We start from the raw sequence: 18,565 nt of genomic DNA, 5'->3' as shown, positions 1-18,565 counted from the left end.
GGTTCAAGCAATTCTCCTACTTCAGCCTCCTGAGTCACTGGGACTACAGGCATGCGCCACCACATCTGGCTAATTTTTGTATTTCTTGTAGAGACAGTTTTGCCACGTTGCCCAGGCTGGTCTGGAACTCCTGGTCTCAGGTGATCTACCTGCCTTGTCCTCCCAAAAGTGCGAGGATTACAGACGTGAGCCACCATGCCTGACCAGATGCTAAAATTTTGATGTTTTATTAAATTTACCCATTTTTTTCCTTTATGGATTTTGCATTTTGTATCTTAAAGTTTTTCCTAGTCCAAGTTCATAAATATACTTTACTTACTATATTTTCTTGTTTATAGTTTTCATTTTTACTTTTAGCTCTTCGAGCTCATTTTTCTAAATATATTTTTCTTCATTTCTTGGTCAATGTAAGAAAAATCACAGCATTAACTTCAATCTCTCAATTGCTCACATAAATTAATGAAAGTATAATAAAACAGAAACTGAGTTACTTAGATCAAAATAAAATTTGGTTGGAAAGAAGTAATTTTGTAAGTTATTTTATAGTCTAGGCTAAATTTGAAAAGGCACTAAAATTTTTTTTTAAAAAAGGCACAATTGCTTACATTCTAAAATTCCTTGTTCTATAGAAGTATTTAAAAGCATCATTGCAGCAGCAGCATCGATATCAGATTCTGAAAAGGGAAAAAGTAATAATATTAATGTTCTTTATAAAAGAGAGGCTATTGTAAGTATTTGCATGCACCCAAAGACAACCAGTGTTACAATTTTGGTGTATATTCTAAGAAAGCATAAACATACATTAAAAATGGGATATTATATATTATTCTGAAGTCTGATTTTGTTCACTTAAAATCATGAAACAGTTTTGCGAACAGCACTGTATAAAAGAAATGGAAAGGTACCAGAAATAATACAAGTTCTCTTCTTTAATTATTCAAAATGAAAACGAAAACTTAAACTGTTATTTCAGTAAGGTTTCCCCTTAAACAGACTAAATTAGCTAAGAATGTACATCATTACTCCTTTTATTTATTTTTTTGCATTTTTACCTTGAATACTATCATTACCTATGCATATCTGCAGTTATGAAGTACTATGCTAATTACATGTCAGTTGCAGGAGATAAAAATATGTAATTCGTCAGTCTAGATCATGTAAAACTATAAATGCTAAGTGAATATGCAGAAACAAAAACAATTAGTATTGTTTTAGTCATAATTATACATAAGCCTGCAAGTACCACAAATAAATATAATATTCATGAAGTCAAATGGATACTCCATTAAAAACGGGCTTTACAAGACTGGTAAAATCAGCAGGTTCTACAACAGATAAAGTTATGCTCTCATATCTACTTATATTTACTGCTGTAAGTTCTTCATCTTGGTGATATATTCGTCTGAGTAACTAAAGAAAAGTAAAATGGTATAATCTAAATTACACCATTAATAATTAGAAAAGCTAGAAAATATTTATACATTTTAGCTTACAAAAAGACATTTAAAATAAGACTCAGATATGAAATTTGTAATCTATATCTCAAAGGTGGAAATTTTTATTAGCATAAAGATTTCCTATTTACTTTCAATGTCTAATTTAAAAGGTATTGTAGATAATAAAGCCATGAAGATATTGACTTGTTTTCTCTCCAACTAGACCATAAACTCTCTTAAGCAGGAAATGCTATTGTTATCCAGGCTTAAGTAAATCAGATGTTGGCTGCTATGAGACAGCACATAATACTATACCTCTTTTTCCCCAAGTAAAATGAGACCTCACGATCCACAGCTAACATCTTACTGAATGGGGAGAGGCTGAAAGCGTTTCCTCTAAGAACTGGAACAAGAAAAGGATGCTCACTCTCACCACTCTTAGTCAACACAGTACTGGAAGCCCTAGCCAGAGCAATTAGGTAAGAGAAAGAAATAAAAGGCATCCATGTTGGAAGACAGGAAGTCAAATGTTCCTGTTTGCAGACAACAGGATCTTATATATAGAAAAAACTAAAGATTCTACCAAAAAACTCTTAGAACTGATAAATTCAGTAAAGTTGCAAGATACAAAATTAATACACAAAAATCAGTAATATCTCTATACACAAAACAACAAACTAGCTGAAAAAGAAATCAAGATAGTAATCTCATTCACAATAGCTACAAAAAATAAAATTAAAATACTTACAAAAAAGTTGAAGACAATACAAATAGACATCCCATACTCATGGATAGGAAGAATTAGTATTGTTAAATACTACTCCCAAAGCAATCTATAAATTCTATCAAAATACCAAAGATATCCTTCACAGAAATGTAAAATAATCCTAAAAGTTGTATGGAACTACAAAAGACCCCAAATAGGCAAAACAGTCTTGAGCAAAAAGAACAAAACTGGAGGCAAAATACTAACAGACCTCAAAATATACTACAAAGTTGTAGTAACCAAAAACGCATGGTACTGGCATAAAAATAAGACACATAGATCAATGGAACAGAATAGAGAACCTGGACATTAATTCACATATTTACAGCTAACTAATTTTTTTTTAATATGTATTTTTTTGGAGACAGAGTCTTACTCTGTCACCCAGGCTGGAGGGCAGAGGAGTGTTCTTGGGTCACTGCAACCTCCATCTCCCAGATTCAAGTGATTCTTGTGCTCAGCCTCCTGAATAGCTAGGATTACAGAGGTGTGCCACCATACTTGGCTAATTTTTGTGTTTTTAGTAGAGATGGAATTTCACCATGTTGGCCAGGCTGGTCTCAAACTCCTGGCCTCAAGTGATCTGCCTGCCTTGGCCTCCCAAAGTCCTGAGATTACAGGCATGAGCCACCGTGCCCACCCTAGCGGAGTGATTTTTGACAAAGGTGCCAAGAACGCTAACTGGGGGAAAGAAAGTTTCTTCAATAAATGATACAAAGGAAATTGAACATATATCTATATGCAGAAGAATGAAATGAGACTCCCAGCTCTCACCCTATACAAAAATCAGCTCAAAATGGATCAAAGACCTAAATGTAAGAACTGAAACAATAAAACTACCAGGAGAAAACAAAGATGAAACACTTCACGACATTGGTCTGTGAAAAGATTTTATGAATGAGACCTCAAAAACTCAGGTAACAAAAGCAAAAATAAACGGAATTATATCAAACTAAAAAGCTTCTGCACAGCAAAGGACACAATCAACAGTGAAATGACAATCTACAGAATGTGATAAAATACATGCAAACTATTACTCTGACAGGGGATTAACATCTATAATACAAAAGGAACTCAAGCACCTCAACAGAAAAACAAACAAAACAAAACCCTTTAATTTCAAAATGGGCAAATTATCAGAACAGACATTGCTCAAAAGAAGACATACAAATGGCCAAGAAATTTTAAAAAATTAAGAGGAACGGGAAATAGAGTGTTAGGGAAAGTGGTTACAATTTTAAATACAGAGGTCAGAGAAATCCTGAAGGAGAAGGTAGGCTACAGTTGGGCAAAGACCTCAGGGAGGGAAAGAATGATATCTGAGGGAAAAGAGTATTAGGCAGAAAGAAGAGCAAGTACAAAGGATTTGAATCAATGATGCCCACATGCCACATTCAAGAGATTAGCAAAAAAAATGACCTCTCCAATTCCTGTTTTTTAGGATGAAGGCTGAGACAATTTGTTCTGAGTTCAGTATTCTATCACATCTGAAGAAGAAAAGATGCAGCCACTAGCCCATAATGTGTCTCTGTGTGAGTTGGAAAAAAGGCAAATCTTCCTCTAGGTGAATGGTTCCCTATTCAAGGCACACAGCTAGAAGAATGGAATGTGGGCTGAATTTCAGGTCCCACTCACTGTCTTAAGCCAGGTGAACTTGCAGAGGGTACAACATGCATGGCATTATGCAAAAGCCCCAACAGAGAGATTACTTCTCCATAAACTAATTTTTCTTTTTTTTTTTTTTTTCTTTTATTTTCTCAAGACATAAGGTCTCCTCTGTCACCCAGGCTGGAGTGTAGTGGCACAATCATGGCTCACTGTAGCCTCAACCTCCAGGGCTCAAACGATCCTTCCACCTTAGCTTCCCAAGTAGCTGGGACCACAGGCATGTACCACCACACCTGGCTAATTTTTATTTTTATTTTTTTATTTTATTTTTTATTTTATTTATTTATTTTTTTTTGAGACGGAGTCTCGCTCTGTCGCCCAGGCTGGAGTGCAGTGGCCGGATCTCAGCTCACTGCAAGCTCCACCTCCCGGGTTTACGCCATTCTCTTGCCTCAGCCTCCCGAGTAGCTGGGACTACAGGCGCCCGCCACCTCGCCCGGCTAGTTTTTTATATTTTTTAGTAGAGACGGGGTTTCACCGTGTTAGCCAGAATGGTCTCGATCTCCTGACCTCGTGATCCGCCCGTCTCGGCCTCCCAAAGTGCTGGGATTACAGGGTTAGGGTTAGGGTGGACACGGTGGCTCACACCTGTAATCCCAGCACTTTGGGAACCTGAGGCGGGAGGATCACTTGAGCTCAGGCAACATATTTTTATTTTTTGTAGAGATACGGTTTTACTATGTTGCCTGAGCTCAAGTGATCCTCCCGCCTCAGGTTCCCAAAGTGCTGGGATTACAGGTGTGAGCCACCGTGTCCAGCCTAATTCTTCTTTTTAATAAAAAAGGATCTACCTTGTTTCCAATTTTATAAAAGAGGAAGGTGATGGTAAAATAATCTAACAAGGAAATGCATTATAATGAGAAACCAATTACAGAAACTTTGTCTTATAAATGAAGCACCTATAGAATCCACTTACTAAAAAATTAGTGTATCTCTAACTTGACTTCTTTTTTTTGAGATGGAGTTTCACTCTTGTCGTCCAGGCTGGAGTGCAACAGCACCATTTCGGCTGTCTGCAACCTCTGCCTCCTGGGTCAAGTGATTCTCCTGCCTCAGCCTCCTGAGTAGCTGGGATTACAGGCACTTGCCACCACGCCAGCTAATTTCTGTATTTTTAGTAGAGATGGGGTTTCATCATGTTGGTCTGGTTGGTCTGGAACTCCTGACCTCAGATGATCCACCCACCTTGGCCTCCCAAAGTGCTGGGATTACAGGCATGAGCCCCCTGCCTGGCCTAACTTGACTTCTTTTAACAAGCATCCATTATGATTCAAGGAACATATTTTTGAAACACAGCACCTAAAACTGATTAAGAGGCTTATCCTGATAACATAAGAAAGCTACATGAACACCATTTCTGAATATTTTAAAGCGATAACAAAATTAAGTACTGTTTCTATAACAGTAGAATAGTACGAAAAATCCTCCTTAAATGTATTTATTTATTGTAAATAACTTATTACAGCCAAATTAATTTGAATTCTCCAACATGAAATTAACTTTGTGAAACCAAACACTTCTTTACAAAAGAATTTTGCGGGACAGAACGAGGGGACGTAACGGAGGCAGGTCGGAGCCATCGCCATGACCCGCGGTAACCAGCGTGAGCTCGCCAGCCAGAAGAATATGAAAAAGCAGAGCGACTCGGTTAAGGGAAAGCGCCGAGATGACGGGCTTTCTGCTGCCGCCCGCAAGCAGAGGGACTCGGAGATCATGCAGCAGAAGCAGAAAAAGGCAAATGAGAAGGAGGAACCCAAGTAGCTTTGTGGCTTCGTGTCCAACCCTCTTGCCCTTCGCCTGTGTGCCTGGAGCCAGTCCCACCACGCTCGCGTTTCCTCCTGTAGTGCTCACAGGTCCCAGCACCGATAGCATTCCCTTTGCCCTGAGTCTGCAGCGGGTCCCTTTTGTGCTTCCTTCCCCTCAGGTAGCCTCTCCCCTCCTTGGGCCACTCCCGGGGGTGAGGGGGTTACCCCTTCCCAGTGTTTTTTATTCCTGTGGGGCTCACCCCAAAGTATTAAAAGTAGTTTTGTTTAAAAAAAAAAAAAAAAATTGCCTGTATCTTATTTAAAACATTTATAAATATGCTTCCTACAATGCCTTGCCAATTAACTGTGAAAAAAAGTTTAACTTCAACATTAAAAATAAGCAATAGAGAAATAACCCAAAACACCACCATAATTGAGAACACCTGATTATCAATGATTTGTCCAAGGTACAATATTGAACTTTGTAGAACAAAGGGAATAAAAATTCTCTGGGTAGAACTTACAAACAATTTTTAATTATAGTACCCAATCTGTTTTTGTTGATTGGTTTGTTATCAACAGGGTCTCACTCTGTTGTCCAAGCTGGAGTGCGATGGTGCAATCATGGCTCACTGCAACCTCCACCTCCCAGGTTCAAGTGATCTGCCCACCTCAGCCTCTCGTGTAGCTGGAACCACAGGTGTGCACCACCACGCCCAGCTAATTTTCATATTTTTTGTAGATATGGGGTTTCACCATGTTGCCCAGGCTGGTCTTGAACTCCTGAGGGATCCGTCTCGGCCTCCCAAAGTGCTGGGATTATGAGCATGAACCACCGTGCTCAGTCAATTTTACTATTAAATTTAAACTGAAGACTCATTTGTTTATTGTCACATTTGAAAACACTTCATAATGGTATTTTTTCATTGATAAAGTACTTTATGCTATTTTAAAGGTGGCTCTGTTTTTAAAAACAATAACACTATTAGCTGTATTATCTAACATATCCAGTTCACAAGGAATCAAAATTTGGTAGTTTCAAACATGCTACTGATTTCATAACTGGTTCAAAAAAACCGTGTCAAAACTGTGAATTTGGCTAAGCAGGGTGGCTCAGGCCTGTAATCCCAGCACTTTGGGAGGCTGAGGTGGGTAGATCACTTGAGGTCAGGAGTTTGAGACCAGCCTGGCTAATATGGTGAAACCCTGTCTCTACTAAAAATACAAAAATTAGCCGGGTGAGGTCGTACGTGACTGTAATCCCAGCTACTTGGGACGCTGAGGCAGGAGAATCACTTGAACCTAGCAAGTGGAGGTTACAGCAAGCAGAGATCGTGCCACTGCACTTACAGCCTGGATGACAGAGCGAGACTCCGTTTCAAAAAACAAAAAATAAACAGCAATTTAAAAAACCTGTTAATTTGTGCCTGTTGATCTTTATTTCCTTAACCTTGATGTTGGGAAATTATTAAAAATAATTAAAACAATTAAAAGACACCAGTTTTAGCCATATGAGAGTAAGGTTGTAAGTCAAGCATATTTCTGTTGTTTGATTCTCAGTTCATTTGTGTAAGGAATGATATGAGAATTAAAGAAATAATTTAAATGGTATAAGCTTTGTAGTAACTAAAAAAGGATTTATTGTCTCTATCAAAATTAATATATACATTTGCAGAGCATCCAGATGGAGAAGCTGTCTCTTGTAATTCTCTGAAGCAGAAGAACAGTTTCAATAAATTACCAACACTTTAAGCTCTCTGGACCACTGGTTTAGTTTCATTTCAATAAGACACAAATCTTAGATTTACATGTAGCCCTAACATCACCATCAACTACCTTAATTTTATATCTGTTTGTAGTATACCAGATGCTTTTAGTAGTTAGCATAACCACTAAAATTTACTAACTGGAATGTGAGTTCCATTTTTGTCTGCTTTGTTCACTGATGTACCTTGGTGTCTAGAACAGTTCAGTAATATTTTTAAACAGGTGAATTTACTCTAAATACACACCAAACCAAACTATTAACCAAAAATAATTTTGTTCTGCTATCTCAGTATGAGAATCCTGTGTCTCCTGCTATCTATTATACAATGCTGTAACACTGATATTGTCACATAAAATTAGTCATTATAAGTTGATCAAGAGACAACAAACACACTGCTGCATCTGTTTAGGCTGATAGCAGTTTCTGGAGTTCTAAGCCTAATCTCTCGCCTTAGTCTTATATGTCTAAAGGTAGCTCTAATATAATGACCAGTAAATGATTCTGTGAAGTGTTAGATGAATATATGTTTTAATATTGGAGGCCAACAATAACACCTAAGTGATCTTTATAAAACATAAAACTGACAATGTCACTTCACTATTTAAAGTTCTTCAGTAGGTCTCCCAGTGCCACTTATCTAGTAGGAGTCAGCCTTTGAAATTAGAATTATTGAATCTGAATCCTTCTTTGCCACTTACTAGTTGTGTGACCTTGAGAAGTTACTTAATCTCCCCGAACTTCAGTTTGCTTATTTGTAAAAGAGGGGCAGCAATATCTCAGAAGGTTGTTTTAAGGATTAAATTAGATAATGCATGCAAAGCATCAAGTAAGCAACTTAAGGCTTATTAATTGTTCTAGGCAGAGGAGGATGTTCAAAGTCCTTATTATGCTAAATAAGCTCTTAAACTTCTATATTTGCTTTGCCACACTAATGATCACATCTACCTGGTCTACATCAACATGGGCTAATGACCACATCTACCTGGTCTATATCAACATGCCAGACAGATTCCTAGCAACTGCCAGACAACTTTCTCTATTGTTATGATTTTCTCTGCCAGGGAGAACTTTTGTTCCACAGAGTTTGAGGTTGTATCTTGGGACAAATCATTGATAATCAGGTGTTCTCCACCAATTTTTTTTTTTTTGAGATGGAGTCTCACTCTGTTGCCTAGGCTGGAGTGCAGTGGCGCGATCTCCGCTCGTTGCAATCTCCGCCTCCTGAGTTGAAGTGATTCTCCTGCCTCAGCCTCCCGAGCAGCTGGGATTACAGGCATGTGCCACCACATGTAGAGATGGGGAGAGAGGGTTTCACCATGTTGGCCAGACTGGTCTCGAACTCTTGACCTCATGTGATCCACCTACCTTGGCCTCCCAAAGTGCTGGGATTATAGGCATGAGCCACTGTGCCCAGCCGAAGTATACATTTTCTAAGAGCAGGCCTCATCTATGCATATCCCAAGGAACCTACAACAGTTTCTGGCACAAGGAGTCTGGCAGGAGGCTCAACAGTATTAGCTGTAATGAATGTCTAATCCACTTGGTGTTTTTTAAACTTCTCTCTAGAAATAATATAAAGAGGCAAGAGAAAATTTCCTCAGAAATACACCCCAAAACAACCAAGTTCAAAAATAAAATTTCCTAAATTTGTGAGGTTTTGTGTTTTTTCCCCTTAAAATTCAAGGAGAATTTTGTATTATATTCCAGGACAGATGTGCATTTGTTTTAACCTAGAATACCAACCACCTCCCTACTAAGTTAATTATTACTAGAGGAACAGGCCTAAGACCCATGCATATAGGAATGGAGGTAAGGTGCTGGTAGCATGAAAGAGATGATGCATAACATGTATAAGCCATTAGATGAAGAAGAAGTACCTGTGCCCTAATAATGAAAAACATGCAGCTGAAATTAGCAGGAGAAACTCGTGGAAATGTCTGTTCCCCAAAGAAAGAATTTGGATAGAATAGAACAAGAGGAAGAAAAGATTTTAAGTAAACTCCAGAATTCACAAAGAAAATATTCTCAAAATATGTATATAAACTGAGTTTTAGAGAATAAGTGTCAGACTTTATTGAGGCAATACAAAGATAAAGGCGTTTTGGCAATACCTAAATGTAAAGAGAAACTACATTTACTGATGTCGGTAACAGGAACACAGATATTTGTCTTATGTTAAGACAGAACATTATCTGAAACAGATCCCCTATCCATTTAACTTTGCAGGGTTCTCTAGAACTTTTTCATATTCTTTTCCTCCTTTATTTTAAAAGATATCAGCACACTGCTTCTGAGGCTCAGTTTAGTATAGTTCCAAAGAGCCAAAAAATTTCTGATACACAGAAAGGTTTTCATCCGAAATTTTCTATTTGTAAAGGTTATGAAAATGTCTCTAGGCTCCAAAGCAACACTAGAAAAACTGATTTTACTATATTACTAATCTACAAGAAGAAAAAACCCCACTAATTCAGACTTTTGATATGCTTTTAAAAAGTCAACTTACTACCTTTTAAAATTAAAGTTCTTCAGATTAAATAACCTATAGGAGAAATATCTTCAAGTATATTCTAATTCAAGGGATGACAAACTTCTTCAGTAAAGGGTCAGATGGTAAACATTTTAGGCTTTGCATGCTAAGAGGCAAAACCCAGGATATAATATGTAGGTCTCTGTTGCAACGAATTTTCATAGTCTTGAAATGTTACTGTTATTTGATTTTGTTTTCTCCAACCATTTTACAAATGTAAAACCATCCTTAGCTCATGGGACACCCAAAAACAGATGGCAGGCCAGATATGGCCATGGCCATAGTTTGCCAACCCCTATTCTAGTCTAAGATAGACCTGAAAAGGTAATAACTCTACTGATATTACTAAAAAATTCAATCCTATTTTCAATGAAAAATACACACAAAAATAAATGGAAATGGGATATAAAACTATATACACAGTGTGAATCTAGTATTTGGAGAAAAAGTATGTGTGTGTTTATGTATGTGTCCCTGTACATACATGCATGCAAATGTATCTATTTACATATATGGCATTAAAAAACCCCCAAAGGAACTATATCAAAATGTTAACAATAAAATTAGTCAGGTGTGATGGCACCTGTAGTCCTGGCTACTTGGGAGGCTGAGGTGGGAGGATGGCTTGAGCCGAGGATTTTGAGGCTGTGGTGAGTCATGGACTGTGCCACTGCCCTCTGGCCTGGGTGACAGAGTGAGAACCTGTCTCTAAATAAATAAATAAATAAATAAAAATAAAACAAAATATTAACAATGGTATAAATGACTTTACTTTCTCCTTTATAAATGTTTTTATTGCCCAAATCTCCTATAATAAATATATAATATCTTTTAAAATAGAAAAATGTTAAACGGCAACAACAAAATACCCCAAATTTTTATCTGAATTTTTTATGATTTAAAATATAGTCATGTGTGCCTGTAGTCCCACCTACTTGGGAGACTTAGGCAGGAGATCACTTGAGCCCAGGCATTCAAGACCAGTGTGGGCAATACGGCAAGACGCCATCTCTTAAAAAAAAAAAAAAAAAATGCAGTCATGCTTTGTTTAATGAAGGGAATATGTTCTGAGAAATGTACTGTTATGTGATTGTCATTGTGTGAACATCCTAGAGTGTGCTTAACACAAACCTAAATGGTATAGCCTACTACACACCTAGGATTGCTCCTGAGCTACAAAATTGTACACCATGTTACTGTACTGAATACTATTGGCAATTGTATCACAAATGGTATTTGTGTCTCTAAACATAGAAAAGGTACAGTAAATGCTCTATTAGTTTCTGCCAGGGGACAAAAAAGTGGGTACAACAAAAACACTACATAAATATTTAAAATGGTACACCTGTATAGGGTACTTACCATGAATGAAGCTTGAAGGACCGGAATTGCTCTGGGTGAGTCAGAGAGTGTGAGTGGTGAGTGAATGTAGAGGCCTAGGACATTACTGTACACTACTGTAGACTTTATAAACACTATACACTTAGGCTGCACTAAATTGATTTTATTTATTCAACAATACATTAACCGTAGTTTACTGTAACCTTTTACTTTAAAAACTTTTTAATTTTTTAAACTTTACTCTTTTGTAATAACAGCATAAAATACATAATACAGCTGTATAAAAATATTTTACTTATAACCTATAAGCTTTTTTCTTTTTTTTTTTTTTTTTTTTTTTGAGACGGAGTCTCGCTCTGTCGCCTAGGCTGGAGTGCAGTGCTCGAATCTCGGTTCACTGCAAGTTCCGCCTCCCGGGTTCACGCCATTCTCCTGCCTCAGGCTCCGGAGTAGCTGGGACTACACGCGCCCGCCACCTCGCCCGGGTAGTTTTTTGTATTTTTTTAGTAGAGACGGGGTTTCACCGTGTTAGCCAGGATGGTCTCGGCCTCCCAAAGTGCTGGGATTACAGGCTTGAGCCACCGCGCCCGGCCTTCTATTTTTAAATTAACATTTTTTTTAACTTTTTAATTAAAAACAAAGACACAAATACACACGTTAACCTGAGCATACACAGGGTCAAGATCAATATCACTGTCTTCTGCCTCTACATTCTGTCCCACTGGAAGGTCTTTAGGGACAATAAACACATGGAGCTGTCATCTTTCTATAACAATACCTTCTTCTACAATACCTCCTGAAGGACCTGTGTGAGGCTCTTTTATAGTTAACTTTTTTTAATTAGTGGAAGGGGTATACTCAAAAATAACAGTAAAAAGTATAGTAAATACACAAACTAGTGACACAGTTGTTTATTACCATTATCAAGTATTAATGTATGTACATAACTATATGCTATACTTTTACATGACTAGCAGTGCAGTGAGTCTGCTTGCACCAGCATCACTACAAACTTCAGTAAATGCATTTTACTGAAGTAAAAACTTTAGTAAATGTGCCACAATGTTACAACAAGCTACCAGGTCACCAGGCAATAGAAATTTTTCAGCTCCATTATAATCTTAGGGGACCACCATCATATGCACAGCCCACTGTTGACCAAAAGATTGTAGTGTGGCGCTTGACTGTACTGATATTCACACATACCTCTGAGGGTTCGCATCTGGTTCTCCTTGAGTACAGAGCTTAAATAGTGAGGTGATAAAGAACCACTGAAAAACAAACAGAAAAGCAAATGTGCTTATAAAAATTTTTATTTCACTTTTTTCCCCCCTAAGTTTTGACAGGTTCTCTCTCACTCTGTTGCCCAGGCTGGAGTGCAGTGGCGTGATTTTAGCTCACCGAAGCCTTGACTTTCTGGGCTCAGGTGATCCTCCCACCTTAGCTGCCTGAGTAGCTGGGACCACAAGCATGCACCACCATGTCTGGCTAATTTTTGTATTTTTTTTGGTAGAGAAAGGGTTTTACCATGTTGTGCAAGCTGTCTCAAACTCCTGGGCTCAAGCAGTCTACCTGCCTTGGCCTCCTAAAGTGCTGGGATTACAGGTGTGAGCCACTCGCACCCAACTATTTCACTTGTTATACAACTTAGTCACAAATACAGCTAATTTGTACTATAAAAAACAAACTATTACCTTGTTTTCTTTGCTAATACTACTCAATTTAGAAAGTCTGACAAAGCAGAAAGAGCATAGGAGCCAAAATTAAATCACAACTATTTGGACGTTCTTAGGCAAAATAATTAATTTCTTAGTTTTTTCATCTGTAAAACAGGAATAATTAAATCTCCCACACAGGCTGTTGTGATAATTAAATAAGAATAATGCATTTAAAATGCCTGGAACAATAGATAATACATGATAGTTACTGTTTGGTTTTGTATTGGATGCTTAAGTTTGATATAATACTAATATAGGTATTACCACAGAAATAAAAGCATTTACCAAAACACATGGTTAAGGAACACTTGGTACTGATAGCAAACAGGTATGTTCCTGATTTTATTAATAAATATAAAATTAAACTTTCTATATTCATGGGAAGACATCAACAGTTCTTTTTTAAATCCAGGAATTAAAATATTTTTGGGAAAAACTACTTCTCTTCTTTGGAATTTATGATAGTATGAAAAAATCTATTTGTTAACTAACTTAAAAGTTTATTTCCTATTCATAGTTTTACATATACTGTATCTCACTCTTTTCCTCAGACTTACAAATTCTTACATGCAAGGTTACACAAAAGCATGTCAGATGGAACTGTTATTTTGCCAAACAACATAAAGGGGAAAATGTTTCATTTTATATTAAGGGTTTAAAGTCAACGGTTATATACAACCGTTATGTTGTTGTTTTTATCTTTTTTTTTTGAGACAGAGTCTCGTTCTGTTGCCCAGGTTGGAGTGCAGTGGCGCCATCTCGGCTCACTACAACCTCTGCCTCCTGGGTTCAAGCCAATTCTCCTGCCTCAGCCTCCTGAGTAGCTGGGATTACAGGCGCGTGCCACCATATCCAGCTGATTTTTGTATTTTTAGTAGAGACAGGGTTTCACCATGTTGGCCAGGCTGGTCTCAAACTCCCAATCTCAGGTGATCCACTGGCCTCGGCCTACCAAAGTGCTGGGATTATAGGCTTGAGCCACCTCGCCCAACCATAGTTTTTACCTTGTTTTAAAGCCACAAGATCACTCTTAACATTTAAACTTATAATTAAGGCTAAAAGATAGAAACATGAAAATGCAATATATCAAAGACAGCAAAATATATTTGTGATGGTTTAGAAAAAATAGTGCCAATTCTTTCATATAATCTTTTTTTTTTTTTGAGATGGGGTCTCAGACTGTCATCCAGGCTGCAGTACAGTGGCACCATCTTGGCTCACTGCAACCTCTGCCTCCCAGGCTTAAACGATCCTCCCACCTCACCCTCCTGAGTAGCTGGGACCACAGGTGTGCACTACCCACGCCCAGCTAATTTTTGTATTTTTGGTAGAGACAGGGTTTCGCCATGTTGCCCAGGCTTAATCTTCAGTTAAAGAAAAAACCAGCACAGCTAAGTAAAACACATAGGTGAACATCAATAGAACTTACCATTAGTTTCTAAATTATTATTTAGAATGCCTCATAATAACCAAAATTAATTAATAAAGATATCAATTTCCAAATGAGAATATAAAATCTGGTAACTTCTTTTCTAGGTTTCATTTCATAAAGATAAATCCTCAGTTATTCTTTTGATAATGATCCGTCTAATCTACAAATATGGTAAAGAAGCTTAAAATCTCAGTGAGTGAATATATTACTGATATTTCAACTTTAGCCTTCCCAGCTATTTACTGTATTTCAGCTACAACCACTCCTCTGCAAGTTATCTAATGATACTTTAATAATTCAAATTAACCACCATATGAAATGTTGATGATTGCTGCAGCTGGGAGTTCATTATAACTTTCTCTCTACTTTTGTGCATATGTTTAAAAATTTCCATTTATTACTTTATTAAAGATCTTCTTAAATTTTTCAAAAAACAAGTTAGCCATTATAAACTACCCTTAAAAGTATTTTAACCAAATCTGGGATTTTCAATTCAAATGAAGGTAGATAATAAATTGTAGAAGACTCTAAAGTCTGCTTTAGAAAAAGGAAACAAAAATCAGATTTAAGAAGGTCAGGGTATTTTCAGATTTAACTTAAAATGAGGAAGCTAGAAGATCAATAGGGGTTACTGGCATTGAGAACAAAGCCAAGGAAAATTATAAGCAAATAAATACAGTACAATTATATTTACCAGAAAAAATAAAAACAAAGTTCAAAGCATTATTTTATTTGCCAAACATTTAAAAATTTTAGACTTGAACATACTTTTCAAATATTATAAGTACTATGAAAAAAAACCCTAAAATAGAAAAAGAACCTACATATGTATATAAAATGTTATGACAAACTTAATCATCTTATTAAAAAATTTTAAATATATTTTTAGTTTCCTTCATTTTTAGGTTAGCATTAGTATTGCAGACAATTAAAATGATCTGATCTGTTTGTAGCTGAAATTATACTACAACTTTCTTTAGGGTTTACTTATAACATATTCAGTACTGACTATATTTCCCAGAGTGTATGTTCTCAACTAACCAATTTCCTGTTTTCTAGAAATACAAATTAGACCATAAGGAAAACTAACTTAGGCTAATGTCTTATCCATAAAGACTTCTTAAAAAAAAAAAGAAAAGAAACAACGGGTCAAGGATGGTGGCTCATGCCTGTAATCCCAGCACTTTGGGAGGCAGAGGTGGGAGATCACTTGAGGTCAGGAGTTGGAGCCTAGCTAGGTCAACATGGTGAAACCCCGTCTCTACTAAAAAGACAAAGATTAGCTGGGAGTGGTGGTGCGTGCCTTTAGTTCCAGCTAATAGGGAGGCCAAGGCGGGAGGATCACCTGAACCTGAGAGACAGAGGTTAAAGTGAGCCGAGATCTCGCTACTGCACTCTAGCCTAGGTGACAGAGTAAGACTTGGTCTCACAAAACAACAAAAACAAAAACAGAAACAAAAACTAAAAACTAAATAAAACATAAATACTTCTTTATACAATAAAAAAACAGAAACAAGATACCCTAGACCTTTAAGTTTCTCCATCTCACACAATGAAATCCTATAAATTACCACTGACAGTTATATGGAAGATCCTTACTTTTGCGAAGATGCTGAAGAAAAGGGTTGCTTCTTCAGTGCCTGGATAAGATTGGGTTTATATTCCGGATCAACACACCATAAGGAACCTTTTCCATTAACCTAGAATAAAATGCACAAGAATAACTAGGAACTTTTATACATAAACAGTCAGTGTCTAAATGTTTTAAATAAACGTGCAGGGGGAAATAATCTCTAGTACCTTTTGAGTATGAAACTAAGGTTGAAGTGAGTTTGCTATGTGTGCACTGTAGCGACTAAAAGTCACCTTCCTCTAACACACAAGATTAGTGAGGTTCAAATGTTATTAGTTTCTGGTTTTATATTATGCCTTTTCTATTTCAAAAACTCTTCCTTAAAATTTAAATTACCTTTACGACTACATTAACAATGATTTAGATAACAACAAAATTTACTTGTTTCTCATTCTCACACTCCTTTTTGCGTGTATGAAATCTCCTATGATATAAGCTATTATGATTGCTATTAAGATTTAATGTGATGATCTCCAGAGTCCTTCCATTTCCCACAGTCTTTTTCAAGGTAATATTAGTCTATTACTGAGGCTCTTTTATCTCTGAATATTGTGTCATAATTTTTATAGCTGAATGGCAAAATGAAAGAACACTGTTATATAGGTTCAAAAACTGAGGTCCCCATCACTACTTATTGACTGGCTATGTGATATTGGGCAAATCATTTAATTTTTGAGAGTTAGACTTCTCATTTACATTTTACCCGTAAAGTAAAACAACAATGCAGTCCACTTCACTGAATTGTAATGAGATTCAAATAAGAGGATTTATCCACAAGAGGCACATAAGCTGCAAAATAGGTGAATATTAAGGGGCCATTCTGAAAGTGACATACGTAAGGGTTTGCGGCATATTGGTTGAATAATGGTATATTCCTACTCCTTTACTTTCCACAGAGGAGGGAATTTTGAAAAAAAATCAACAATAAGAAAAAATCAATTAGTCCTGAAAAAAAGGCAAAAGTTAGATGGTAAAAAAACAAGGGATAAAATAAATTTAGGAGAGAATAAAACCTTTTGCCTGTGGAAAGGTGTAGCAATTGAGTGTAAGGCAGTTTTTTACCATGCTGGTAATGTCTATAAACAGAAAAACCATGGCTGTCATACCACACTGTCATGAAGAAAGAGAAAAACCATGGCTGTCATACCACACTGTCATAAGGAAAGAAACACACCGGATTATCAGCAGAAACTTTTCTCTGGTGTTTAGCAGCAAGATATCACATTAACTATACTGAACAAGTATTTGACATTTTCTTTTTTTTCTTTTTCAAGAAAAGACAAGTTTTACAAATGTATTTTTGGATTAAATGAAACTTCACTTAGCTATATGTTCAGTCACTTGGACCAAATGATGAATGTGTTTGGTGACAGGGAAAATGTTAGCACCAGGCCAGGTGTGGTGGCTCACATCTGTAATCCTAGCACTTTGGGAAGCCGGTGCAGATGATTGCTTGTGCTCAGGAGTTCAAGACCAGCATAAGCAACATGGCAAAACTCTGTCTCTACAAAAATAGAAAAATTAGCCTGGTGTGGTGGTGTGTGCCTATAGTCTCAGCTATTCAGGAGGCTGAGGCCAATCTGGGTGACAGAGGGAAACAGTGTCTTTAAAAAAAAAAAAAAAAAAAAGAATTAAAAAGTTAGCACCTATAACACCTTTTGTTAGCACCTATAACACCTTTTGCCCCAAAGCCAATTCAGTTTCATATAGAAAAGATACGCATGCGTTACTTTTCATACACAGACCAAGACAATTATTTCAATAATGCTAGCCATGCTCTACCTTGGAATTCCTGAGATTACACTCCTAGAAATTGTTTAGTTCAAGTCTACTTTACAAATTCTATTGTGAGGGGACTGCAAATTGTTTAGATCACAGTAGAGTTGCTATTTCCTTGAAATAGCAAATTGGAAAAACTGGTATTGAAAACACGCAGTTTCAGGGCAGTTAAGTATCTTGAGTATGGTCTCAAGTAACAGTCTGGTTTATGTTACCATGGCAGCACTTCCTTTCACTGGGTCTGTTCATGAACTATCATGAACAAGAGATAAAACTCTGTATTTGCTAATCTACATTTTAGAGTCCACAGCAAAAAGAAACTTATTTTTAACTAATTTTCCACTTAAAACCTTTGCTCCTATATTACTGAGTTTAGAGGAAAGAATACAAATAATAAAAGTTTTAGAAGTACTGTTTAAAACTAAATTTGCCTGTAACAAAATGGTCTTCTGTGCAACGGAAACAGGAAATGAGCATTCTCTCATTTTATTATTTCGCATTTTAGAACTCTAAGACTTCTGAACTTAGCAGAGAACTGCTAAAGGTTTTGAAGAAATTTTGAATATACTAAAAGGTGAACTTTAAAAAGACTTAACAGAAGTTGTAAAGACTAGATTGGGAGAAGAGGCAATGTTCATTATATCTGTGTATTTTAATAGAGTTGCTCACCTTGTCTAATACCAAAAAGAAGGCAAAATGGCAAGGCCTAGACAAAATTATAAAGTGGCAATGATTTTCAGTGGCTTTTAGAA

At 36.7% G+C, this 18,565-nt stretch overlaps 2 protein-coding genes across 10 annotated transcripts in view; one reads left to right on the top strand and one right to left on the bottom strand.

The window, feature by feature from the left end:
• Nucleotides 1-18,565, bottom strand: part of FOXN2 (forkhead box N2) — a 65,725-nt gene that overhangs the window by 5,312 nt on the left and 41,848 nt on the right. For all 9 annotated transcript variants that reach the window (XM_007970704.3, XM_038006908.2, XM_007970700.3 and 6 more), the window contains 3 exons: nt 16,001-16,101; nt 12,458-12,522; nt 606-674 (listed from right to left, as the gene is read on the bottom strand). In XM_007970704.3, coding sequence (XP_007968895.1) covers nt 606-674; nt 12,458-12,522; nt 16,001-16,101 — 235 coding nt within the window. The remainder of the gene's footprint in view (nt 1-605; nt 675-12,457; nt 12,523-16,000; nt 16,102-18,565) is intronic.
• LOC103220314 (small EDRK-rich factor 2-like) lies at nt 5,452-5,734 on the top strand. Its single transcript, XM_038006910.2, has one exon. The coding sequence runs from the start codon at nt 5,455-5,457 to the stop codon at nt 5,629-5,631; it is 177 nt and encodes a 58-aa protein (XP_037862838.2). The 5' UTR covers nt 5,452-5,454; the 3' UTR covers nt 5,632-5,734.

Source organism: Chlorocebus sabaeus, chromosome 14, assembly GCF_047675955.1.
Source record: "Chlorocebus sabaeus isolate Y175 chromosome 14, mChlSab1.0.hap1, whole genome shotgun sequence".
In the NCBI taxonomy this organism is placed as follows: domain Eukaryota; kingdom Metazoa; phylum Chordata; class Mammalia; order Primates; family Cercopithecidae; genus Chlorocebus; species Chlorocebus sabaeus.
Note: the sequence above shows the minus strand (reverse complement) of the source record. Positions and strands in the feature narration are given on the sequence as shown.

What these genes read in the sequence shown, in the direction of transcription:
- LOC103220314 (XM_038006910.2), top strand. Translation starts at nt 5,455, where the DNA reads ATGACCCGCGGTAACCAGCGTGAGCTCGCCAGCCAGAAGAATATGAAA.